This window comes from Blennius ocellaris (genome assembly GCF_963422515.1).
Source record: "Blennius ocellaris genome assembly, chromosome: 12".
NCBI lineage: Eukaryota > Metazoa > Chordata > Actinopteri > Blenniiformes > Blenniidae > Blennius > Blennius ocellaris.
In genome coordinates, this window is record NC_137661.1 from 27,096,885 (window position 1) to 27,123,722 (window position 26,838).

The 26,838-nt window shown below is 44.4% G+C and overlaps 1 protein-coding gene across 1 annotated transcript in view; it reads right to left on the reverse strand.

Annotated features, from left to right (window-relative positions):
• Window positions 1-231: 231 nt before the first annotated feature.
• Window positions 232-26,838, reverse strand: part of ect2 (epithelial cell transforming 2) — a gene marked incomplete at its 3' end in the record, with an annotated part of 58,956 nt that continues 32,349 nt past the window's right edge. Inside the window, 1 exon segment of the mRNA XM_080506333.1 lies at window positions 232-768. Within this exon segment, the coding sequence (XP_080362459.1) occupies window positions 232-768 (537 nt within the window).

Sequence of the window (26,838 nt, forward strand, 5' to 3'; positions counted from 1 at the left end):
GAGTTTTTTTATGAGCCGGAGACGCTCCACTTCTGCCTAAAATCAGCTCACTTTCAAGAGTTCATGTCCTTATTTCAATATCGCTGAACTTTTAATAGCCTGCACGGAAATGTAACCAGTGTTTTACTCATATAAACGTATTTGTGTTGTTCATCAAACCATGCCACGACCAACTCTTGCACAAAATGCGCATTTCAAGCAGTTCCCACACTTGCCCCCTGCTGCACCGTCTTAACAACCCTCCGCTAAGAGCCCAGTGAAGCGTTTTTCAGCGTTTTTCACATCGCGGGTGACCAGCAAGTCGCTATCTTGTTGAGGCAGCCAGTTAGCTTGGTGCCCGTTAGCCGGCAGCACGTTAGCCGGCTGCCCGTTAGCCGGCAGCACGTTAGCCGGCTGCCAGTTAGCCGGCAGCTCATTAGCCGGCTGCCCGCTAGCCAGCAGCCAGTTCGCCGGCTGCCAGTTAGCCGGCAGCACGTTAGCCAGCTGCCCGCTAGCCAGCAGCCAGTTCGCCGGCTGCCAGTTAGCCGGCAGCATGTTTGCCGGCTGCCAGTTAGCCGGCAGCATGTTAGCCGGCAGCACGTTAGCCGGCTGCCAGTTAGCCAGCAGCTTATTAGCCGGCTGCCCGTTAGCCGGCTGCCAGTTACCCGGCAGCTCATTAGCCGGCTGCCCGCTAGCCAGCAGCCAGTTCGCCGGCTGCCAGTTAGCCGGCAGCACGTTAGCCGGCTGCCAGTTAGCCAGCAGCTTATTAGCCGGCTGCCCGTTAGCCGGCTGCCCATTAGCCAACTACCCGTTAGCTGGCTGCCAATCAGCTGGAAGCCCGTTAGCTGAGCACTGCCAGCAGGTCGGCTCATCACTCAGCCCATCAACTCATCAGTTTTCCGGCCAGTGACTTTGAAAAGAGTGAAACTGGGTGGAACAAAGCTTCTGAGAGCCGAATGAATAAGATGTCGAAAACATCTCACACCTCTCAGGAATCAAAGGGACACCAAGGGGGGGAGATGAAGGAGGAATAGTAATGAAAAGAGGTGATGGATGAAACAACCAAAGTGTTTAAGGACTTAAGAACTAAAGGAATATCGTCCACTAGAATGACGGTTCAGTTAGCGTGAATGAAGAGGCTTCATGCTGACAGATACGTTTGAGTCCAACATCTTTGTGTCCAGTAACAGATAAAGATGAATAAAGGCTCCTGCAGACTCTTCAAGTTTAACAATCTATTAAGTCATCCTGCACCCTGGCGACACGCGACCGTCGATTCTGAGCCACGAAGCTTCGTCACGGTTCAAATCTCAATGTTTGCCGTCTTTTAAAGGAGTCGTCGCCTGTTATTCCCACTTATCCAGGTTCATTTTAATAGTTTTTGAATCAATTCTTAAAATTTAATCAGGAAAAAAAAAAAAAAAATCTAACATAGAGCAACTGCAACTTCCTCTCATGTGAGATTTTGACTGATGTTACAAACCATCGATCACGGCGATAGCATAGCATAGCATAGCATAGCATAGCCATAGCATAGCATAGTAAAAACAAAAATAATGATGGTGGAGTGTCTACAACCATCCGGCCGCAGAGCGAAATGCCCGGAGGTTTAAAAGAAAAGACAGTCACATGGACGTTTACACGAGTGCTATTAGCGGCTAACTGCTAGCGATTTTCACAGAGGTGGGTTTATGATAGCAGCCGTTTTGTCAGCTCAACTAAAAGCTCCCGTTCTGCGGTGGCGCCCCCTTGTGGGCAATTCTGGTTTGAACAAAGAGCCCAAATAAAAAAAAAAAAAAAGACTCAGCCACTGAGTTTAAACTGAGGTCCGACACGAATATATACATGTTTTAAACAAGGACGTGGGTGAGAAGGAGAGTTGAAGGATACGGGAGTCGACTTCTCTTGTTCTTTGTGCACTTTTTTTTTTTTTTTCTTATTTTAAGACACTTCGGCTGATGTAATAGACCGGTCGTGATGAAATTCTCAAAACTCCCCCACTGAAACTCTTCGATGCATCAGCAGAGCCGTCAGAAAATGGCGTCTCCACCTCGGGAGTCTCAAACCCTCCCCTGAGAGTCGTAATGAAATTATGGCCGAGGGGCTGGCGAGGTGTCCGCCTCACAACCAGACGTTATAAATCGCTCCTCGCGAAGCCTCCGACACCTCCCTCGCCCACTGTTCCACTCCTCCCTGCACCCCTCCAATCCATCTCAACTCCTCTCTTCACTCTTCCACGCTGCCCTCTAATAGGCTGTGATGATATGTTTCACCTCTTTTCACTCACTCCCGCTCTTCGCCCACTTTCCTCATTTGCACTGCCCCGTAGACCCGAACATGAACTTTCTCCTGCAGCCCCATTTGTCACATATTGGATTCCTCCTGTTATCTACTCCCTCCCGGGAGTACTCAGTCTTTGCTACGGCGGAATTTCAAACCTGGAACGCTCTCGCTTCTGCGGTCGTGGAGGGACGACACGAGCCGGTCGCACTGCACAGTCACTGTCGTGTGGAAGGAAAAAAAAGAAAGGAGCTTTTTCTGACACGCCGAAGTTTCTTTTCACGCCAAAACACCGATGCTGTTGAAGCAGAGTGTCTTGGGTGTACCTTTAAATACAGTGCGGTGACGTGGGGAGGGGTGGAGGGCCTTCCACCACCACACCCGTACATAATAGTGTCAAGGTTTGTGAACTCAACTGCACGGCAGACAAGAAGCTCAGTTCAAAAGTGTTTATTATCCAAAACCACAGCAGAAGCAAAGTCTAGTAGTACAAGGTGAAAACCAGTACAGGGCGATTGAGGAGGAAAAGTCGGGCAGGCAGAAGGTCAAAAAACACAAAAGGCAGCGTGAGGAAAATATGGCGGGTAGGAATGGTGTGAGAACGCAGACGAACTGGCAACCGGAGCTACAAGAGAGGGGAACTAAATACACACACTGATGACAATAACAAACAGCTGTGATCAGGAGGAGGAAGCAGGAGAGCAGAGGGGCGGAGCTAAGGGGAACACAGGAGGGGAGGAGTGAAAACCTCCCAGGAAAGGAGGGGTGGGTGAGAGCAGGATCACTACAAACATCCAGCCACCAGGGGGCGCTGTAAGATTCACTGTTCACATTAAATGTTGATGAAGTTGCCACGCGACACGTCTGATACCGAGTCTTACACAATCCCTGTTGGCGAAGCAGGAGGGTTCCAGAAACGTGTTCCGGTTCCACCACAGACCTGCATCCCTTGTCCTTGTTGTCGTTCTTGACTCCAGACTTTCTTTTCCTCCAGGTCTGTTTGGAGCATCGGATGTTTTCTTTGTTGGTATTTGAAATAGTCAAGAATGTCCAGCGGTTGTTTGTTGTTGTTTTTTTGTTGTTGTTCTTTTTAAACTGCTCAAACCTCGTATTCAAAGTTTCCAGCTCCTCCTTGATTTTCCCTCCATTAGAATATCAGATCCTAGGAGCTGCATTCAGAATCTGCTGTGTCTTGTGTGAGCTGGACTGGCTCCGCCCACACACACGCCCATCTATGGGAAGATGGAGGAAGTACTTCCTCTCGTGGCGCCATGTGCCAGAGCAGAGCTGCCTGATTGTGGGAGGAGTCAAAAGGGGGAGGGGCCAACCTTGATTGTGATTGGCTGAACCCCACGATGACACTATATAGGGTTTGATTTCTGATTGGCTGCTTGGAGCAACACACTTTTTAAACCCTGGAACAAGCCGGGGCGAGAGAGGACACACTTTACAGACAATTGTTCCTGCTGGAGAACCTTCAGAGGGGGATTTTTTTGCATAATATCAGTACTATTGTCATTAACACTTTTACATTTCCATGTTATTATTCACACATCAGACAAACGTGTCCAAATCTCATCCGTGAAACTTGTTTTCCAACTGTCAATTAAAAGCCGACCAGACAAGACACATTAAATAAACGTAAAGATTAAAGCAAAGTCAATCCACACAGAGTGAAATTCACATGAACTACAAGATCTGTCGTGTCTCGTTTGGTCGCTCAAGCTTTGATGCCCAACTCTGACTTGAAGACTTGACTTTAAGGAACGTTTAAAAGAGGAAAACCAGCAATTCCACACGAGCAAGTAGAGAAGAACTCGCTGGCCCTGATGGTCTCCGTCACCCGTCACACATTAAAGTCCCGTCACAGGACATTCCACCGCGAAGACGTTTGCTGCCTTGCTTTCATGTAAATCGGGGCAATACCTGATGAGGCGCTGATGCCAGTTTGCAGGTTTTCTGCAGCGGAGCTCGTTTTTGGACGCTCGCCAGCGAAGCCCTGTGCCAAGATGGAGTGATAACAAGCCGGTCTGTCTTCACAAGCTCCAAATGGATTCAGTGATGTACAGACTGATGGAGTCAGATCAGACTGCCACAGTGTCCACAGTGTCCACAGTGTCCACAGAGACACAGAGACACACGTCACTGTGTCTCAGCCAGGGTTTACCTGCTGGTCTGCAGCTGCTGTCCACAATTAGAACCAAGACTCACTTAAAGCTGCTTCACGTCGAACCAAACGGGGACAAGACGGGTGAAAAAATGTAGTTTTCAACATAATAACATGAAGGTACCAATGAATTCTGGCCGTCATGTTACAGGAACGCGTCAATGAGGATAAGGAACTTTCCCAGTCATTTGTTTATTTGTATAAAGTCAGTACATGTTTGGCCCCGGAGGCGAGGATTGGCCTCTTTTAGTAGAGATAACTTACAAGCGTTTTCAGTCCTCGGCTTGCAGAATGTCTTCCTTTCTTCCCTCTCGCCTCCAGCCCGCCGACTTGTGTCGACGTCTTTTTAAAAAAAATTATTTACCCCCCCATTTTTCCTTTTCCCCGCGTATCAGAAAAGTTTTTGTCAGAAAAGTTTACCTTAAAACCAATTACCTTCTTAGAAGACCACCTTTTATTACTTGAATGGAATTAAAATGCAACAAAGACAAATTAAAAAGTAGTACTTTATAATATGATCTCCTCCTCTTGAGTCTGGTTCTGCAGGTTTCAATTAATTAATTAATTCATTAATTAATTTACTTACTTACTAGTTTGCATGCATGTATTTTACCACCTTTTCACGGGAAGTCGTCCTCGTGTGAAATCTCCAGGGACAACTCGTCATCGTTCAAGGATCAACCCTTTACATTTACGACGAACCGTTTCCGAATAAATACCAAAGAATTTGCCACAAAAAAAGAAAGAAAATGTTCCTACTCGCTGGATGAGAGCGGCTCCTCGTGGAGGACATCAAAGGAGATCAAAAGGAACGTCGGTTGCCATGGAGACACTCCCCGCTCAGTGTTTCACGCAGTGATGTAGCGCCCTGCTTAGCATCTCTACGAGCTAACGGAATTAAGAAATCGAGGGAACGAAAAGTAAAAAAAAAGAGAAAAAGTGTTTTTCTGAATTCAAAAGTGAGGAATTAAGAAATCAAGGGAACAAAAAGTTTTTAAAAAACGCAGCCTGCAAACTGAAAATGGATCGTCAAACTGAGTTAACGGCTAAAATACAAAAACGTACAAACAAGCAGTAAAGTTGGTGGATTCAATAAATATATATTTTTTAATTAATTAATTATTTTCAGGAATGTACTCACACGTGTGTGTGTGTGTGTGTGTGTGTGTGTGTGTGTGTGTGTGTGTGTGTGTGTGTGTGTGTGTGTGTGTGTGTGTGTGTGTGTGTGTGTATAGAGAGAGAGAGGGGGTCTAAAACAGACAATCCATATGAACACACACCATTTGAATCCCTTTGAACACACACACACACACACACACACACACACACACACACACACACACACACACACACACACCTTATCCGATTAAGAAGCGTGAAAAGAGGAAGGAGGAAGTAAAACTTATGTAATCCAGTATTTCATATTCATCTTATCTAATTATCTTCCTGCGTTTAAATAGTTTTATGTATTAAGATGAATTCAGTAAGAAAGTGTCGGACAATTAATAAATAAATATATGAAGTTAAAGTGAACTGAAGGGAGACGGCAGTCTGCTGCAGGAGGAGGCGGATACTTACTGCAGGTAATAGTAATCCTGCTCAGTACCAGAGGGAGGCGCCACATGGCCACAGGACAGGACAGGACAGGACAGGACAGGACAGGACAGGACAGGACAGGACAGGACAGGACAGGACGGAGTGATGAAGAGTAGCACCTTCATCATCGCGGAGCTGAAGACGAGGACACTGAACAAACTGTCATCAGTAATAGATTACTGCAGTACTTCACTCCTGCAGCTCTGCTGTCGGCCGCAATGACTCTGTTCTCTTCACCCAGGACGCCTCTGTTCTACTGTTCTAGTTCTATGGTTCTACTGTTCTAGTTCTACTATTCTACTGTTCTAGTTCTACTGGTCTACTGTACTAGTTCAACTGTTCTATTGTTCCACTGTTCTAGTTCTACTGTTCTACTGTTCTAGTTCTACTGTTCTACCGTTGTACTGTTCTACCGTTGTACTGTTGTACTGTTCTGTTGTTCTATTGTTGTACTGTTCTACTGTTCTAGTTCTACTGTTCCAATGTTCTAGTTCTACAGTTCTACCGTTATGCTGTTCTATTGTTCTACTGTTCTACAGTTCTGTTCTCCCGCTACACAGTTCTACCGTTGTACTGTTCTACAATTCTACCGTTGTACTGTTCTACAGTTCTACCGTTGTACTGTTCTACAGTTCTACCATTATACTGTTCTACAGTTCTATGGTTCTACTGCTCTCGTTCTACTGTGTACTACACAGCTTCTCCCTCCTGTCTCGTTCTCTGTACTTCGTTTTCCAGGTTGTTCTGTTGTTTTTTAATCTTTATTTTGTTTCTCCCGTTAATCTCCACGTGTCTGGAAGTGAACATGGATCAAAAATCAATTTTAAACGAATTAACAGAAGTGCCTTCTCATTCTGAGATTACAAATGCATTTTTATTTTCATAAATATGATTAATAATCAATCATCCAAAATGCGTATTAGTTTTCTTCTTCTGGCTGCTGACTGTGACTTCATTAGGATGAAAAAGTAAATGACGTGTAAGATGAGATTTTCAAGAGACGCCTCAGCCAATACTTATCACAAATCAGCTTTTAATGTCAAAATAAAATTAAAATGCGTTAGAAGTTTTAGCTGCATTGAAAATCCTCATATATGACATTTGATGACATATTAATTATAAAAGAAGAGACAACTTACAGTCACTGTGATAACAGTCCAATTTGGTGGTTTTATTTTGACAGTCACCGTGATAACAGTCCAGTTTGGTAGTTTTATTTTGACAGTCACCGTGATAACAGTCCAGTTTGGTAGTTTTATTTTGACAGTCACTGTCATAAGAGTCCAATTTGGTAGTTTTATTTTGACAGTCACTGTAATAACAGTCCAATTTGGTAGTTTTATTGTGACAGTCACCGTAATAACGGACCAATTTGGTAGTTTTATTTTGAAAGTTACCATAATAACAGTCCAATTTGGTAGTTTTATTTTGACAGTCACCATGATAGTCCAATTTGGTGGTTTTATTTTGACAGTCACTTTAATAACAGTCCAATGGGATAGTTTTATTTTGACATTCACCATAACAATCCAACTTGGTGGACTTATTTTGACAGTCACCGCAATAACAGTCCAATTTGGTGGTTTTATTCTGACAGTCACTGTGATAACAATCCAACTTGGTAGTTTTATTTTGACAGTCATCAACTTTGAAATGACATCAACTGGGCCACGCAGGACTTCTGTCTGTCGCAAACAGCCGGACAAAAATAAATGTACTGTATCAGTATGAGTCTCATGTTGGACTTGTCTTTTATTTTGAAAAAAAAAACAACTCACATCAGACACGTATGCCTGTCTACCTTTTTTCACAATAACCATCATGTGATTGAAGTTACATTATAGGGGGGGGGGGGGGGGTGGTCACATCCAGACTAGCTTGGACGGCTATTTTTAGACGTATCTAAAGTAGCACATGGCATGTAGCATGTAGCATGTAGCATGTAGCACATAGCATGTAACACATAGCAGGTAGCATGTAACACGTAGCATGTAGCACATAGCACATAGCATGTAGCACAGAGCATGTAGCACATAGCATGTAGCATGTAGCACATAGCATGTAGCATGTAGCTTGGCTCAGTGTTCCCGGACCCTCTGATCAGTGGAACCAGTGAGTTCCATGGTTCTAACTCTGCTTGTTCGAGCATCTCTGGTGATTTAATCTCCAGTTCTTGATACTTCAGGAGGAAATCATTTAGTGTTTCTTTCTCTTTTTCTTCTTCTGACGCTTTTCCACCACTTGAACATCGTTCACATCGTTCACATTGTTCGTCACGCTGAAGGTCACTCACACCTGCCCCTCGCTCGTTCTCCTGATGATGTCACAAGTAGAGCATGCCGTCCCGGGGGAGTGTGTTCACACATACGCGTCGTTTAGACGCCATTAACCTCCAGCTGGATCCACCGGGGACGAGAACGTGTCCTACTCAGGAAAACAAGAGCGGAAGGAGGGAATCCAGAGGAAGAGTTATTTAATCGTCGGTGAAAAGAGGAGGCTTGTGTCTGTTTGTGAATCGAGAACCTCGAGTCCTTTATTATGAACCAAGAGGGTGAATATACGTCTGTTAACTCGCTGTCCTGAGTCCAGGTCTTCATCACGTGATTGATTAACAGAGGTGAGTAATATGTTTGAACGTGGCGCCATCTAGTGCCTCTAATTAACAAGTGACAGTGTGATTATCCAGTTTAGATATCTCGTCTCTTTATCTTCTATATTAAACGTGCAAAATCGTCACCCTTGATACGTCTATTAAAAATATAGGGGGGCGCCAAAACTCGCTTTTCATCACTATGAATACGGTTCAATACGACGTAGTACACATCCCGGGCCTATAGGTGGCGCTGCAACTGCCACACATACACTTTAGATTTATTAGATATAAATCGACTAAATCTACTTTGCCACTATCTCTGGTCTCTCCAGCAGGTGGCGCTCTTGGTTTTTGAAGATAGAGGCTGAAGGACTGGGAATAATGTGTTTTTCAATCGCCTGTTGAACGGACAGCGCCACCTGGTGGCTCCGGAGAACACTGCTTTCTCCGCCCTTTACTTGGATGCAGTCACCATTTATTCATGCACTCATTCTGAGACCATCAGGTGTGTGTGTGTGTGTGTGTGTGTGTGTGTGTGTGTGTGTGTGTGTGTGTGTGTGTGTGTGTGTGTGTGTGTTGTTTCCTTTTGTTGCAGCCGTTCAGAAGTTCGGCATCGAGCCACAAAACACATAACGAGCGTCACAACCAGCAGGAGCTTCAAAGAAGATCAAAGAGCCGCAAACGGGCAGAAAACCGTCACCCAGCAGGACGGAGGCGGAGCTAAACCGGGAAGCAACTCTACCACGTCGCTGTAGCGCTTCTCTGATCAGCTCTGTGTGTGTGTGTGTGTGTGTGTATGTGTGTGTGTGTCGGTGGGGGGGGGGGGGTTTGGGGGCGTGTGAGGCCTTAATTTACTCCGTTCTTTAGTAAACAAGCGCAGGAAGTTGTGAAATGTGCAGCAGCATGACGGCGAAGAATGAAAACAAAGTGTCTGAAATGAAAGCCGTCCCCCTTGCCCCGGAGGACAAGTTGGAAAAGTGTTTCGCCTTAATTGGTTTTTATTTTTGTTGTTGTTGTTGGTAGACGAGCCTCCTCAGTTGTACGTCACAGCGCTAACCGACCGCCGCTCTCCCCAGTCAATTTAGCAGGTTGAACGCGAGAAGCCGGCGCGTCAATCAGACGTCACGACGTCCAGTCGTCCTCTGCAAACATTCTGGCTTCACGCTGTGGGGGGGTTCAGTAATTAGTGGCCTTCCTCAAGGTGCTGTCATGCTACCGATGTACGCTAGCATACGCTAGCGTCCGCGGGACGCACACGTTTTGTTGTCATGCTCCGCTCGGGCTCACGTCCGTGTGCCTTCCAGAACGCAACTGATTCCATAACGTCCCATAACGTAGTGCAACAGTCGTAATGAAAATAGCTCCACCACTTCTCCACCTTTCCTGCAGTACTTCATCTTTCACTTCAGGAGTTTTACTTGCTTTTAAACCGTGATCCTTCAGACGGGAAGGCGGAGGAGCTCCTAGCATGCACAGTCGGCGTGTACAGTGGCGTGCAGTCACGTACAGTCACATGCAGTTGTGTACAGTAGCGTGCAGTCACGTACAGTCGCATACAGTTGTGTACAGTAGCGTGCAGTCACATGCAGTTGTGTACAGTGGCAGGCAGTCATGTACAGTCGCGTGCAGTCGCATACAATCGCGTACAGTAGCGTGCAGCTACGTGCAGTCATGTACAGTCGTGTACAGTGGCGTGCAGTCACGTACAGTTGCCTGCAGCCGCATACAGTCACTTGCAGTCGTGTACAGTGGCGTGCAGTCGCGCGCAGTCGCGTACAGTCACGTGCAGTCATGTACAGTCGCATACAGTTGTGTGCAGTCATATACAGTCGCGTACAGTCACTTGCAGTCGTGTACAGTGGCGTGCAGTCACGCACAGTCGCGTACAGTCACGTGCAGTCATGTACAGTCGCATACAGTTGTGTGCAGTCATATACAGTCGCGTACAGTCACGTGCAGTCGTGTACAGTTGCGTACAGTCACGTGCAGTCATGTACAGAGACGTGCAGTCACGTACAGTGGTGTACAGTGGCATGCAGTCATGTACAGTGGCGTAGAGTGGCGTGCAGTCATGTACAGTGGCGTACAGTTGTGTACAGTCGCGTGCAGTCGCATACAGTCCTGTACAGGACGTGCGGCCCTAACATTTGGGCTGCGTACGGACCACCGCGGCTGGGTCACGGTGAACACCCGCGTCCGGTGGCGGATGACGATTTTGACGCCACAAAGTACGCGTGTACCGGCATAGCGGCGTAGCGGCGCGGACACTGGTAGCATGCCAGCGCCTTCAGAAGCAGCAGACAAATGGATCAGATTCATCACCCCCCACCCCCCCCCGAGGAAACTGTTGCTGCCGCGAACAAAGAAACAGCTTTATTTTTTGGGCGGCGGCGAAATCCAAAGCATCCGCCGCCAGATCTTCCCTCCGCTCCCGGACCGGAGCCCCGCCAGCCCCTCCCCCGCCGAGACCAGCTCCTCTCTCGGCTCGGAGGCGCTGCGAGGAGACGCGGGATGACGTTTTATGCTAATCTGCGGGGGGAGGGGAGATTTACGGCGCCGTGCGGGAGGCCGCCATCGATCTGTCAAGTGACGATCGGCCCGGCGCCGGTTTGTCACCAAACGCTGAAGGAGTGCGAACGTCAACAAAGCTCCGCCGGGCGGTTTGTCAAAACTTCCTTCTCACCGCGTCAGAAAGGAGAAGGAGAACGACGACGTCACGCCGCCCGTGGTTTATGTGGCGGACGCAAAAGAGGCGTGACGGAAGACGACAGACTCTATGTCGGTCGTTTATTTATGAGTATGAGGTTGTTTAATTCACTATTCTCAACAAAAAGTGAGTTAAATCTGAAGCTTGTGCAACTTTAAGACCGTGTGTGTGTGTGTGTGTGTGTGTGTGTGTGTGTGTGTGTGTGTGTGTGTGTGTGTGTGTGTGTGTGTGTGAGTAACATTTTTGGTAATCAACTACTAATGAAGTAATCAGATAAAACACAGTTTTACTTAATTAAAGCCCAATTATAAACAAAACAGAAAACAAAAGAACCGAATAAAAACCCATTTGTTTTCCTGTTTAAGAGAAATGTACATTTATTGCGTGTGGTTTATATAAATTAGTAACACATTTCCAATAAAAATGAATAAAATTGCTTCCCCTCCCCCATCGTACTGGTTCATACACTTTGAGTTGTGCAGCTTCTTATTCAGAATCAGAACTGAGACGTTTCAACAGAAATGCTACAAGGAACTGGAGCGATTTATATATATATATATATATATATATATATATACATACAGTGGTATGGAAAAGTTTCGAAAACCCCTGTAAATGTTCATGATTTTCCTTTATAAATCATTGGTCGTTTGGATAAATAATTCCAGTTAAATATATCTTACAGGAGACAAACGCAGTGATATTTGAGAAGTGAAATAAAGTATATGATTTACAGTCCTTAACTAGAACTCTTCCACTTCCTCACAATGTTCCTCACAGTGGAACCTGAGAGCTTCAATCTCTGAGAACTTTCTAGATCCTTCCCCTAAACCAGGACGTTGAACAATCGTTGCTTTCATCATTTCAGACTTGTCGTGAGGCTCCATGTTGCCTCTTCACAGAAGAAGCAAAGAGGAGCAACACTGACAACTGGCCTCCTTAAATAGCCTTTCTCATGATTGGCCTCACCTGTGTATGGAGGTCAAGGGTCACTGAGGTCACCAAGCCAGTTTTGAGTTCCAGTAATTAGTGCTAAAGGTGTTAAAATCAATAAGATGATACAAGGGTGCCTACATTTATGCACGTGCCTAGTTTTGTTTAAATAATTCTTGCACACTTTCTGTAAATCATATAAACTTTATTTCACTTCTCAAATATCACTGTGTTTGTCTCCTATAAGATATATTTAACTGGAATTTTTTTATCCAAACAACCAATGATTTATAAAGGAAAATCATGAAAATTTACAGGGGTGCCCAAACTATATATATAATTTGTAATTTTTATGAATATATTTACTATTATTGATGGAGAAAAAAAGAAGGAAAAACATATATTTATATAGATGTAATTTATTTTTAATATTGAGCAATGCAATACTTGGAGAAAAAGAAAAAAATATATATATAATTAATAATTTTTAAAAATATATTTACTATTATGGACTGGAGTAAAAAAGAAGGAAAAACATATATTTATATAGATGTAATTTATTTTTAATATTGAGCAATGCAATACTTGGAGAAAAAGAAAAAAATATATATATAATTAATAATTTTTAAAAATATATTTACTATTATGGACTGGAGAAAAAAAGAAGGAAAAACATATATTTATATAGATGTAATTTATTTTTAATATTGAGCAATGCAATATTGGGAGAAAAATATATATATATAATTTGTAATTTTTTAAAATATATTTACTATTATGGACTGGAGAAAAAAAGAAGGAAAACATATATTTATATATATAAATGTTATTTATTTTTAATATTGAGCAATGCAATATTGGGAGAAAAATATATATATAATTTGTAATTTTTTAAAATATATTTACTATTATGGACTGGAGAAAAAAAGAAGGAAAACATATATTTATATATATAAATGTAATTTATTTTTAATATTGAGCAATGCAATATTGGGAGAAAAATACATATATAATTTGTAATTTTTTAAAATATATTTACTATTATGGACTGGAGAAAAAAAGAAGGAAAACATATATTTATATATATAAATGTTATTTATTTTTAATATTGAGCAATGCAATATTGGGAGAAAAATATATATATAATTTGTAATTTTTTAAAATATATTTACTATTATGGACTGGAGAAAAAAAGAAGGAAAACATATATTTATATATATAAATGTAATTTATTTTTAATATTGAGCAATGCAATATTGGGAGAAAAATACATATATAATTTGTAATTTTTTAAAATATATTTACTATTATGGACTGGAGAAAAAAAGAAGGAAAACATATATTTATATATATAAATGTAATTTATTTTTAATATTGAGCAATGCAATACTGGGAGAAAAATACATATATAATTTGTAATTTTTTAAAATATATTTACTATTATGGACTGGAGAAAAAAAGAAGGAAAACATATATTTATATATATAAATGTAATTTATTTTTAATATTGAGCAATGCAATACTGGGAGAAAAAAATATATATAATTTGTAATTTTTAAGAATATATATTTAGTATTATGGACTGGAGAAAAAAAGAAGGAAAAACATATATTTATATATATAGATGTAATTTATTTTTAATATTCAATCAATCAATCAATCAATCAATCAATCAATCAATCAATCAATCAATCAAATGTTATTTGTATAGCCCTTTACAATAACCCAGTGGAACCCAAAGTGCTTTACAACAAAGCTATAAAAACAATACATTAAGAAACAAATACAAGAATAATACATAAAAATACATAATATTGAGCAATGCAATACTGAAAATGTTGCTGGCATACGTCATTTTAATCTGATCAATTACCTTTAAGGCCACAAGAGGATGAATGGAAACAATTAAAAGAGCCACTGTGAGCAGCCAGGATGAGGATTAGAAACACTCCAGTGTGAAGAGCTCCCACGACGTGAGGAACGTAGGAAAAAAAAAAAAAAAAACTCTATTTAATGACTGTTGTGTCCACAGAAAAGGGAAAGAGTCACTATAACTATATGACTTTATGAATCCGTCTGGCAGAGCAGAGCGTCGACCATCAAAAAGAAGAATAAACATCCTGAACAGAAAATGACATGTTGCTTGATAGCCTATTAAGCTAAATGATTTTTCATTGAATTTGATGGAGTTGTTTAATTTGCAGATTTAACAAGTTGGTTCAAATCGTTTGATGGATTTCACGGCTGCATTTTGTTCAAACTGCCTTGTTTAAAATGCAATAGATTAAACTTTTACTATTTAAAATCTGCTCTGCTGAAGATTCTCTGCTGTCGAAAGAAAAAACATCGTTCATTTCCAGGAAAGCAATTTCTGAAGAATCAAACTTTTGTAAAATACATAAATAGGGACATTTGAATTCAAAATGATTACTAATTGTATTGTTTATTTGTTGTTGGGGTTTTTTTTTATTTCTTTGAGGTTTTTCACCTGATGGATGTACAATCTGTGAAAGAACAGAGACCAGAACAGAGAACAGGACAGAGACCAGGACATAGACCAGAACAGGACCAGAACATAGACCAGGACAGGACCAGAACAGGATAAGAACATAGACCAGAACAGGACCAGAGCAGAGACTAGAACAGGACCAGAAAATGACCAGAACATAGATCAGAACAGGACAAGAACAGAGACCAGAACAGGACCATAACAGAACCATAACAGGACCATAACAGGAACATAACAGAACCATAACAGGACCAGAACATAGACCAGAACATAGACCAGAACATAGATCAGAACAGATACCAGAACAGAGACCAGAACACGACCAGAATACGACCAGAACATAGACCAGAACAGAGACCAGAACATAGACCAGAACAGAGACCAGAACACGACCAGAACAGAGACCAGAACAGAGACTAGAACAGAGACCAGAACAGGACCAGAACAGAGACCAGAACAGGACCAGAACACGACCAGAACATAGACCGGTCCTGGGTCTGAGGCCATGAGAAAATCATCTTCAGGTGTAAAAGAAATTATTTTTCCTGTCGTCACTCAAAAGTAAGTTAAAACGCTTCGTCAGCATTTCCAGTGAATATTTCAACACTGAACAAACTTCAAGAACCTTCCCTGATGACGATGTGACGCACACACTACACACACTACACACACCCCACACACACTACACATACATTTGCATATACAAAATAAATTACACACTTTCTGGCGGAAGCAGACACAATTCAATTCAACTTTTTTACTCATTCAGCAAAAAAAGAAATATAAACCAGACCCCAGTGTCGTGACCTGAAGGAACTCCTGCAGAGAAAAAACTGTTGAATTAACATCGTTACTGAGCAGAACAGCTCCAAACAGGATGTTTGTTTAAAACCAACCACTTTACAGAAAGAAAAACAAACTACATCGCCTTCAGCTGCTTTTCAAAAACAAAAAAACACATTTCTCATGAGGTCACCGACAGAAACCTTTGATCTGGAACAGCTTTCAGTGGTTCCACCGATAAAGGGGTGTGTCGGTCCGTCAGCCTCGTGTCACAGTCAACTCTCCTCGTAACGTAACAGGTCAGTGGGTCAGTGGTCAGAATGTGACGCTGCCGTCTTAGCGACGGCCGCTAGCTAGCATTGCTGTGAGATCGTCTGCTCATTAGTTTGATTTGGATCAATTGTGCTCCAGAGTTCTTTCCAACATCTCATCTCACTAAACAACAGAGTGGCCAAGGTTCTATAACTTAGAGCAGAGAGCTTCTGTTTGAGGTTGGAATCGTTTAACAGAATTACTGGAAAGACATCCAGCCGTCCTCCGTCCTCTGTCCTCTGTCCTCCATCCTCCGTCCTCCGTCCTGAGCGCAGGCGTCCACTTTCACTACACTGCTGGACAATTCTTCCCTCATAGGAAATGACAAAGGGCAACCTTACCGAAGTGTGTTGATTTGGTTTGCCCGGAACTCGTCCGTCTGTTCATCGACAGGCTGAATTAATTAAAGGCTTCATATTGTGCAAAATGGACGTTCTGAAGCCGGGGTGTCAAGCTCAGATCCTGGATCTGCAGCCCTGCATTTTCTCCAGGTCTCTCTGCACTCAGCCTGTTGAAGCAGGGAGACGTGGAGAACATGCAGGGCCCTGGTACTCCAGGATCTGAGTTTGACACCCGTTTGACACTCTGAAGGTTCTCCAGCAGAACGAATTTATCTCCACACCTGGAACGACGCCCCAGGAATGAAGAAAGTGTGTCCTCTCTCTCTCTCTCTCTCGCTTTTAAAAAGTGTGTTGCTCCAAGCAGCCAATCAGAAATCAAACCCTATATAGTGTCATCTGGGGTTCAGCCAATCACAGTCAAGGTAGGCTCCTCCCCCCTTTTGACTCCTCCCACAATCATGGCAGCTCTGCTCATGGCACCACGAGAGGAAGTACTTCCTCCATCTTCCCGTAGATGGGCGTGTGTGGGGGCGGAGCCAGTCCAGCTCACACAGACACAGCAGATTCTGGATGTAGCTCCTAGGATCTGATATTCTAATGGAGGAGAATCAAGGAGGAGCTGGAAACTTTGAATATTTCTGGACCAACCAGACCAGGAGGAGGAGGTGAAGAAGGATGAAAGGAGAACTTCAAAGTAAAGATATAGAAACGGGGTGAATGAATGCGTGGGTCCAGTTAAAAGCCAATCTTATGTTGTACAAAATGAAAACACGGTTTCCACAAAGCGTCGCCGCCGCAGCAGATAAGCATGGAGCAAAAAGTGGAGGACGGACGACGCCATCATAGAAACGACTGGAAGCACACCTGGGGCTCCTTGGTGATGACATCATCACTAGATCCAGGTGAGAACGACGACTGTGATCGTTGACAATCAACGACTTTAACTCAACCTGGAATACTTTGGTCTCCTGTGTGAGACGAACCACTTCACCAGGAGACGTCTTGTCCTCTTTTACTTTGACAGGATGGTCGTTCGTTCAGTCGTCACTCTTCGAACACCCTCAGACTGCAGAGATTCTATAATCCGAGACTTTACGTCCTGAATTCTCTCCGGTTGTCAGCAAATCTCATTCCATGAAAAAAAACAACCCACTGCAGCTCTTATCGTTCTCGCTTCTCCTCTGTTTTCCTCCCTGGTCTCACTTCTGTCCGACGTTTTCCACTCCATAAAGAATCTATAAGATAATTGTGCCGGCGGAGCCGCTCTGCTGCCGCGGCGACGGCTTTTCCTTTGCCGTCTTTGTCGGGTCTATTTGCAGACTCTGGCCTCGGCGCCACCCGGCTCCCGGCTTCTTCTCTTCCTCAGCTCACCTTCCTTCCTCCCCCCCCTCTTTCATCCCCCCCCCCCCCCCTCTTTCCTCTTCTATTTAAAGCTGCTTGTTAAGTAACTTGTTAATTACTTATATTTCCATCTGTAATCACTTCTCGGGAAAGAAAGTCGCCTTCTCGTCTCAAACAAACGTGTAAGTTCACCGAAAGGTTCCCATCTGTGCTGAACGATGAAGAACGGCTTTATTCTTTCTTTAGTTTCGCGAATATTTCTTTACGTTTCGTCACCAATGACAATAGTTCTCATTATTGTTCTGCGTCTTTGTGTTCTTCTGCACGTTTCCGTTCTGGAGTTTTATTTTGTACAACGTTCCGTCTCGTCTATGTCATCAGACGACTGCTTGAACGTCTCTTTCCCTTCCCGGGTTTATTGTTTAATATCGTCTTGTTATGAGGCGCAGATATCTGTTTACATCATTGCTGAATTGTTTTTTTTTTAGAAAACCTTTTGGAAGCATTTGTTTGTATTGGTTCAGTCATGTGCTTTTTAAAAAAAACATATTTCTGCTATAATATATGTGGCGTTCAGTCCATCCAGTATCAACTGGTCCTACAAGTTGACCTCACGACCTCTGAGGAGTGGAGACTCGTCTTCAGGCGTCCGTCCATCACAGGTTTTACTCTTACTTTGCTATTTTCTTGTAATTGGCAACGAGCAAGCATAGAAATGAAGTACAGAAGCAGAGTACTACATTGTTTTTCTTGTTCAACGTTGTATCACAAGTACTAAAGTTGTGCCAATGTAGCAGACTTAAGATCGCTTGAAGCCCTCGGGGAACGAGGCAACACGGGGATCAGGATCCGGTTTATTTTTCTCCTGTCAGTCAGCGAAGAGGGCATAATTAGCGTCGACGCACAGGTCAAGCTCTCTCTTGCTGCTCGGTTCTCCTGACAAAATAAATATCTCATAGTACAATACATAAACATTTTGAATAAAAATAGATATAGAAGTCAACTATACATACGAAAGTACAAAAATTTAAGTAAACTGTCGAATGAAATAGTTTTTCGGGACTAATAGTTTAGTCCCGGAACCGGGACGGGACCCGGACGGGGAACTTCTAGGAACGGAACCGGGACGGGACCCGGACGGGGAACTTCTTGGAACGGAACCGGGACGGGGCCCGGACGGGGAACTTCTTGGAACGGAACCGGGACGGGACCCGGACGGGGAACTTCTTGGGACGGAACCGGGACGGGACCCGGACGGGGAACTTCGGGACGGAACCTGGACGGGGGACTTCTTGGAACCTGGACGGAACCCGGACGGGGGACTTCTTGGAGCCGGGACGGAACCCGGACGGGGGACTTCTTGGAACCGGGACAGAACCCGGACGGGGGACTTCTTGGAACCTGGACGGAACCCGGACGGGGGACTTCTTGGAGCCGGGACGGAACCCGGACGGGGGACTTCTTGGAACCGGGACAGAACCCGGACGGGGGACTTCTTGGAGCCGGGACGGAACCCGGACGGGGGACTTCTTGGAACTGGGACAGAACCCGGACGGGACTTCTTGGACCTGGGACGGAACCCGGGGGGACTTCTTGGAACTGGCGTCGGAACAGGAACGGGAACGGGAACCACCCCGGGGAGGACACTCACTCCCTAACCCTAATCTAGAATAGTACAGTCCTGCTTTTAAAGTGCTTATAAATAAAACAGTGAACATAAGAACGTTATAACACCTGTCAGTCAGAGAAGAGGGCACAATTAGCGCACCTCTCTATTCCTGCAGCAGATTAACTAAAGTTGATTAAAAACCCCTTTTTGACCCTTAAAATCAATAATCTGGTCGTCATACACGTCACAAAACATGGCTGCTACTATTTCAGGAGGTTTTTAAAAGAATTTAGTGACTTTTTCCATTAATTAATTGGAAATAAAGGAGAGCGAGCTGCTCGGTCCTGCCGGGCAAATGCAGCTTCAACACGTGTGCGTCACCAATTCATGTCCCCCCCACTACAACAGGTAAGAGGAACTATTTAATTAACTTTATACACAAACAATATAAACCAAAAAATACTACCGAGGCAGTCTGTTATATTAATTCATAAGGCAGAAAATATTAGTCATTTTGAGAACGTTCACAAATTTGAATAAAATAATATTTCAATATAAAATGTTTACTCAGCTACACCAGCAGTAGAAAATGCAACGTTAATATTGGACAGACTCAATTTAAAAGCTTCAGACGACTCGTCTCATTTCCCACCTTGAAATTTGCCTTTTGACGTCTTCAAGTGCGATCGCAAATGAACTTTCAAAATAAAACCCGGGGTGCGTGACTCGTCGAGTTCTGTGTGAACCAGCATTGATCCACAGAACTTCCCCTTCGTTCGACTTTAAAAATCCTCCGGAACTTTGTGCCAAGTTCCCCGTGGGGACTTCCCACCGCGTCTGAGTTGTGCTGTTTTTGCACAGTGGGTCCGGAAGCTTCCGGAAGCTTTTCACTCAGACGACTGACGAGGTGCTGATGGGGTCTGTTGTTGACTCCGTTACTGACAAAAACGTCTTGATTACAATCGCCCGGCGTCCCGCTGCTGCTCAGGAACTCACTCCAGCAGCGTGAACCGCGGCCGGGCGGCGAGTTGGTTCCCGTTTCTATTTTTCCAAGTATTTCTTGATTTGTTTTCATAATTGCAGCCTCGTGCTGAAAAGCAATCAGGACAGGAAATAAACAAATGTTCCGAATAAAATTAGGTTTTTAACTTCTGAAGTTATTACGTTTGGCTCTAAAACGTGCAGAGAGAGAGGAATTATCTGGATGTGAAGTCACAGTGGAGGGTCGAACTTTGACCTCCGGTACCCGGGAGCCGCTTGTTTGAAACCAGGACGACCTGCGTGACTTTTAAAAACAATTAGAATCTCGTTGACGCACAAAAGACGATTGTAACTCCGTTTTATCAGGGTGTCTGAAAAACTGCTGACAAGGTCATGACCAGGGGTCGGCACCCCGAGGCTCTTTGATCCCTCCACTGTGGCTCTTTGATCCCTCCACTGTGGCTCTTTGATCCCTCCACTGTGGCTCTTTGGTCCCTCCACTGCGGCTCTTTGATCCCTCCACTGCAGGTCTTTGGTCCCTCCACTGCGGCTCTTTGAGCCTCGGTCCCACTGCAGTTCATCCCGGAGGGACGTAAGGAGGCAAGGCCACCCAGAGCGCAGCTACAAAGAGTGGTAAAATGTGGGGTCGTGAACGACGCAGTGACGTGACGTCATTACAACAATAATGGATGAAGAACGTAGAATTGCGGCTGCAGGTCATGACCGCGGCTCAACTGGTGTCTGAAGCCGGGAGCTTCCTGTACCTTTCACAGTAAAAGCCGACAGTTCCAGGAGGTTCATTGCAGACTTGTTGAGAGTGACGGAACATTCTAGTGAATTACACAACTACTACAGGACATTAAAGACACACCATCACACTCATGGTTCTAACAATCCACATCTCCCACATTTATCTTCCATTTTAATAATGTGTAGCGATAAAGGAGCTGAGAGCTGCAATGCATTATGGGAGTTTCTGTTTGTCGTGTTTTAAATGTAATTATTGGGGGTTATGTTAGGTTTGTAGTGTTGGTAGTAATTGGGTTTTTGTTGCTTAGTTCATATAGTTTAGTTTATTAGTTGTAAGTCGTCAACCAGCAGCGAAGAAGGTTTTGTGTGTCGTGTCGTCCTGGCATGGTCTTCCTGTGGGACCGTCAAAATAAAATGTCTGTGGCTCCCTGGGTGTTGTGTTCAGTGGGAAACGGGACCAAGTGGCTCTTTGAGCATTAAAGGTTGCCGACCCCTGGTCTAGAAACAGAAGATCACGTCACTCCTTCATCAACTTCCTGCTGAATCTGGAATAGAATTTAAAATCCTTCTTTTAACTTTAAAAAAAAAGCCTCTTTATCAGCCAGTTCCCAGTGTTTTCTAGACGATCCAGTCGAGAACCAGCCAGGATTTGTCCGTATGAATTATGTATCTGCGCTCACAAGATCGACTTGATTTGCATCTCGCTGTTTAAAAAAAAAAAAAATAAAAAACCTTTTTGCTGGCATGGGGGAAAAAAAAAAAACCCAAAACAAAACAAACCAAACAACACGTTGGAGTGCGAAGCGACAATGTTGTTGGGCGTGTTTCACAACGTGTCTCATGTCGCTCCCGTTCCCCGCTAATGCAGAGACACTTGTTTTAAAACGGGTATCGAGGGGAGAGAAAAAAAAAAAAAAAAAAAGCAGACGGTCCTATTAATTGGAATTAAATGTGGTGGTCTGCGGCCGTCTTGCACGAGGAAAAGCTTTTTGGAATTTTTAATTGCCGCAAACCTTTGTAGTTGTGTTTTTGAGCAGTTTGGTGGAGGAGAACCGAGAATCTCAAGTCGGTGATATTTAAAGACATCAATGAATATTTATACCCCCCCCCCCCCCCTCGCCCCCCTCCCCCCCCCCCCCTTCTCCATTTCCTTGATGCATATTTATGATGAGCACGCTTTTGCTCCAACAATTGACACAACAGTGAAAAGCGAGCGACGGTCGACATCGACCTGTAGGCTCGTCGCCACATGAATATTTACGAGGCTTCAATAGACCGAGGAGACTCATTACATCATCGTTCCGCGATGTTCCACATGTTCCACCTCGGCCACGTCTTCCGGCACGGCGCCTCGCCAGCTTGCGCGTCTTCGCCTCCTCAGAATCACACGTCGGGTCTTTGTAGTTAACGGCAACGTCTGAATAATGTAGCGTGTGTCAAAATGAAAATAGGAAGATGGGAGGGGTGGGGGGGTGGGGGGGGGTATCAACACTATCGTCTTCCTCCTCTAACCTCAGATTATAGAGCATCTTCCTCCTCTAACCTCAGATTATAGAGCATCTTCCTCCTCTAATCCAGTTTATAGAGCATTGTCCTCCTCTAATCCGGATTATAGAGCATTTTCCTCCTCTAACATCAGATTATAGAGCATCTTCCTCCTCTAATCCAGATTATAGAGCATCGTTATCCTCTAACATCAGATTATAGAGCATCGTCCTCCTCTAACATCAGATTATAGAGCATCTTCCTCCTCTAGCATGAGATTATAGAGCATCTTCCTCCTCTAATCCAGATTATAAAGTATCTTCCTCCTCTAATCCAGATTATAAAGCATCTTCCTCCTCTAATCCAGATTATAGAGCATCTTCCTCCTCTAACATCAGATTATAGAGCATCTTCCTCCTCTAACATCAGATTATAGAGCATCTTCCTCCTCTAACATCAGATTATAGAGCATCTTCCTCTTCTAATCCAGATTATAAAGCATCTTCCTCCTCTAATCCAGATTATAGAGCATCTTCCTCCTCTAATCCAGATTGTAAAGCATCTTCCTCCTCTAATCCAGATTATAGAGCATCTTCCGCCTCTAACATCAGATTATAGAGCATCTTCCTCCTCTAATCCAGATTATAGAGCATCTTCCTCCTCCAACATCAGATTATAGAGCATCTTCCTCCTCTAGGTTTGGTGATGCTTCAGTAGAGTTGGACTCTTTCACACGGCGAGTGAAATATTATCAACAGGTGTTTGATCTTCCACACAATATTCAAGAAAACCACAGCGGCAACAAAGTTGCTCATATAAAGTGATTTGATCCGGATCAAAAGACGGGAGTCAGTGGTTCAGGTGTTTGTCAGGTTTACGTCAAGTCTTAGTTGGTTTTGTTGTGTTGTCATACATAATAAGTCGTTGTACCATTAAAAAAACAAAATAATTGAATATACAATGTACTTTCCATAAAAGTTCTCACTTCTGCCCAAAGAATAATCTAATAATTTAACTTCAACCTGCACTTTATCAAATCCGCCCAGACGTTTCCAGACGAAACATCAAACCGTTGAAGTTTCCTGACCGACGCCATCTTGGGAAACCCGCCCCCAAAGGCATTGTGGGATATCAGAGGTGGCGGCAGACTTTGTCAGAGGAAGAGTCGTGCTCCCCTCTGATGGACGCCGGACGCTGCTATTGGGTTAAAACGTTGAGCGGCAGAACCGCGGGCCAGTCGGATGTTGACGTTTCGTTGCCGGGCCACCCTCGGGGCCAGCAGAGTTTGTAGCGCCGGCCTTGGCGTCGTCACGGAAACCAGCTTGACCGATCGGGCCCCGTGGGTGGGTTGGCGATGACGCTCTTATTGTTGCTGCCGGCCCCCCCCCCCCCCCCCCCCCGACCGACACACCGCCGCTGCTGGTAGCAAGAGACGACGCTCAGTCATTTCCTGCTGAAGAAGTTGAGTTTTACGTGTTTAAATTGTCACAAAACTGAAAACGACTGCAAGGACGCCAAACAATGACAGAAGAAACGGGAGTGTGAAGCACTGCGCTCGTGTTGCCCTTGAGCAAAAACGCCACGGGCTCTATTTCCATGTGCGATCCCGGGAGACTGGCTTCATGTCCCTTCCAGCCCCCCCCCCCCCCCCCCCCCCCCCCCCACACTCCAACCCACAACTTCTGTGGCAGGCGACGACACACAACGAGCTAATCAGCAGTGCGGCGTGCATTCATTTCACAGTCGAATACATTACTGGCACTTTATCGAGCGCTAAGACGTAGCGAGGCGCCGTGTTGGCATTGTTACTGTATTGGCATCTCGGAAAGATTAATTGTGCCCAAGGTGGTTTCCAGTAGGTAAACAATTAATATAATTATGCAAGACGCATGAATAATTAATGGGAGGATTAAATAGGTGATGCAAGGCCCGCGTGTCTGGGAGAAGCTTGAGCAAGAGCCGGTGCAAGTTGCAGGAAGCAAAGCTGGTTTCACTTTGTTTCAAGAGCACGTTTGATGTCGAGAGCCGCACAACACGCTCCACACAGCATGCATATTCAGCTGGGCAATGCATGCTGGGTAAAGGAGGTACGATCCCGCGTCTCAAAACAAACCTCACAGAAGTCAACACACAATGACAAAACTTCAAAATAAAGGCAATGGAGCAATTAAGGAGTGAATTATTAGATGTGTTCGTCTGAAAGACGGTCAAAATCATTCAAAGTGTTGCTATAGTAACGCTAACGCTACCATAGCAGTGCTAGTGCTACCATAGGAGCGCTAATGCAATGATAGTAATGCCAATGCTACGATAGTGATGGTAAAGCTACAATAGTGATGCTAATGCTACGATAGTAATGCTAATGCTACAGTAGTAATGCTAATGCTACGATAGTGACGCTACGATAGTGGCGCTACGATAGTGACGCTACGATAGTGGCGCTACGATAGTGGCGCTGCGATAGTGACGCTACGATAGTGGCGCTACGATTGTGACGCTACGATACTGGCGCTACGATACTGGCGCTACGATAGTGACGCTACGATAGTGACGCTACGATAGTGACGCTACGATAGTGGCTCTACGATAGTGGCTCTACGATAGTGGCGCTACGGTAGTGGCGCTACGGTAGTGGCGCTACGGTAGTGGCGCTACGGTAGTGGCGCTACGGTAGTGGCGCTACGGTAGTGGCGCTACGATAGTGGCGCTACGGTAGTGGCGCTACGATAGTGGCGCTACGATAGTGGCTCTACGATAGTGGCGCTACGATAGTGGCTCTACGATAGTGGCGCTACGATGGTGGCGCTACGATAGTGGCGCTACGATAGTGGCGCTACGATAGTGGCGCTACGATAGTGGCGCTACGATCGTGATGCTACGATACTGGCGCTACGATAGTGGCGCTACGATAGTGACGCTACGATAGTGACGCTACGATAGTGACGCTACGATAGTGGCGCTACGATAGTGGCGCTACGATAGTGGCGCTACGATAGTGGCGCTACGATAGTGACGCTACGATAGTGACGCTACGATAGTGACGCTACGATAGTGGCGCTACGATAGTGACGCTACGATAGTGACTCTACGATAGTGACGCTACGATAGTGGCGCTACGATAGTGATCTCGTTTTCACTTGAAACACCTGACGATTCACCAGTCGTTTTGTTTTTTTTAAAGCAGAAAAATGTTTTTGCGTTCACTTTTCTCTTCTTGGTATTGGACACGTTGCATGTCGCTGCCATCATGGTCACCAAATATGTTTTGCTTGTGTGATTTAACATCAAATAAACATTTCACAGAGAGCAAACAGCCCGTCTGTTATAAAGCAGAGTTTTTTCAAGCTCTCCTGGCTCTTGTACAATAATGGTGGTTATGAGCAGGACGAGAGCAGAGTCACTGTGAAGAACTCTGGTCATGATATTTTAATATATAACCTACAAATACACAACATTTTCCTGATTCGTAGCGAAACAAAAGCAACATCAAAGGAAGATCAAACAATCTCGGTGATTTGTATTCTGATGAAAAGGGTTTGGGGTTTTCTTTTTGAAACTGCTTCTCGGTGCACGTGTCTCCACCCGAGAGCCGACAGGAAGCAAAGAAGACAAGTTAAGTTTTACTTTATAATCACTTCCGAGCACAAAAGAAAAGGTGAAGTCAGCGTTTTGTACCTTCACTTCCCACAGTTAAGCTTTGAAAGGTCATTCCGACGAGCGGCCACGTCACAGGAGAGGCGACGGTCCGGGAGAACGTCCAGCGTCTTCCAGCTCAGGGACAACAACGGACACTTGGTCCTACGGCGAGACGCAAAACACAACTGACTCAAAAGACAACACAAGCCTGGAAAAACGATTCGATCCTGAAGTCGCTACATGAAGTCTTACACAGTGGTCCCTCGTTTATCGCGGGGGTTGCGTTCTAAAAATAACCCGCAATAAGCGAAATCCGCGAAGTAGTTAACTTTTTCTTTTTTTAAACAAGTATTAAATACGCTTTAAGGCTGCAAAACCCCGTCACCACACACTTTATACACTTTTCGCAGACAGGAATTAACATTTTCTCACATTTCTCTCTTGTTTAAACTCCCAAAGTTCAAACCTTGGTAGATTTTAACACATAAACATTCCTCTGCCTTCTGGCTGCGACCGCAGGTTCCTTTGTCGGTGCAGAACGTTTTGTCAGGAACAAAACTTGCAAACATGCAGAACTTCAGAGTCTCACTGCTAGCGATCAGACATTGACGTAGTTGCAAGTCGAATGCATTCGCGTACACGAGACACGGCACGGAGATTGATTGACAAGGGTCTACGGTCCCTTAGCCAATCAGGACACAGAATACAATGTGCAGGCTCTCCCATGGCCAATCAGCATGCAGAACACTGTGCACGTTCAGATGCCTAAAAAAAAAAAAAGCATGCAAAACTGCACACAAAAATCCGCAACACAGCGAAGCCGCGAAATGTGAACC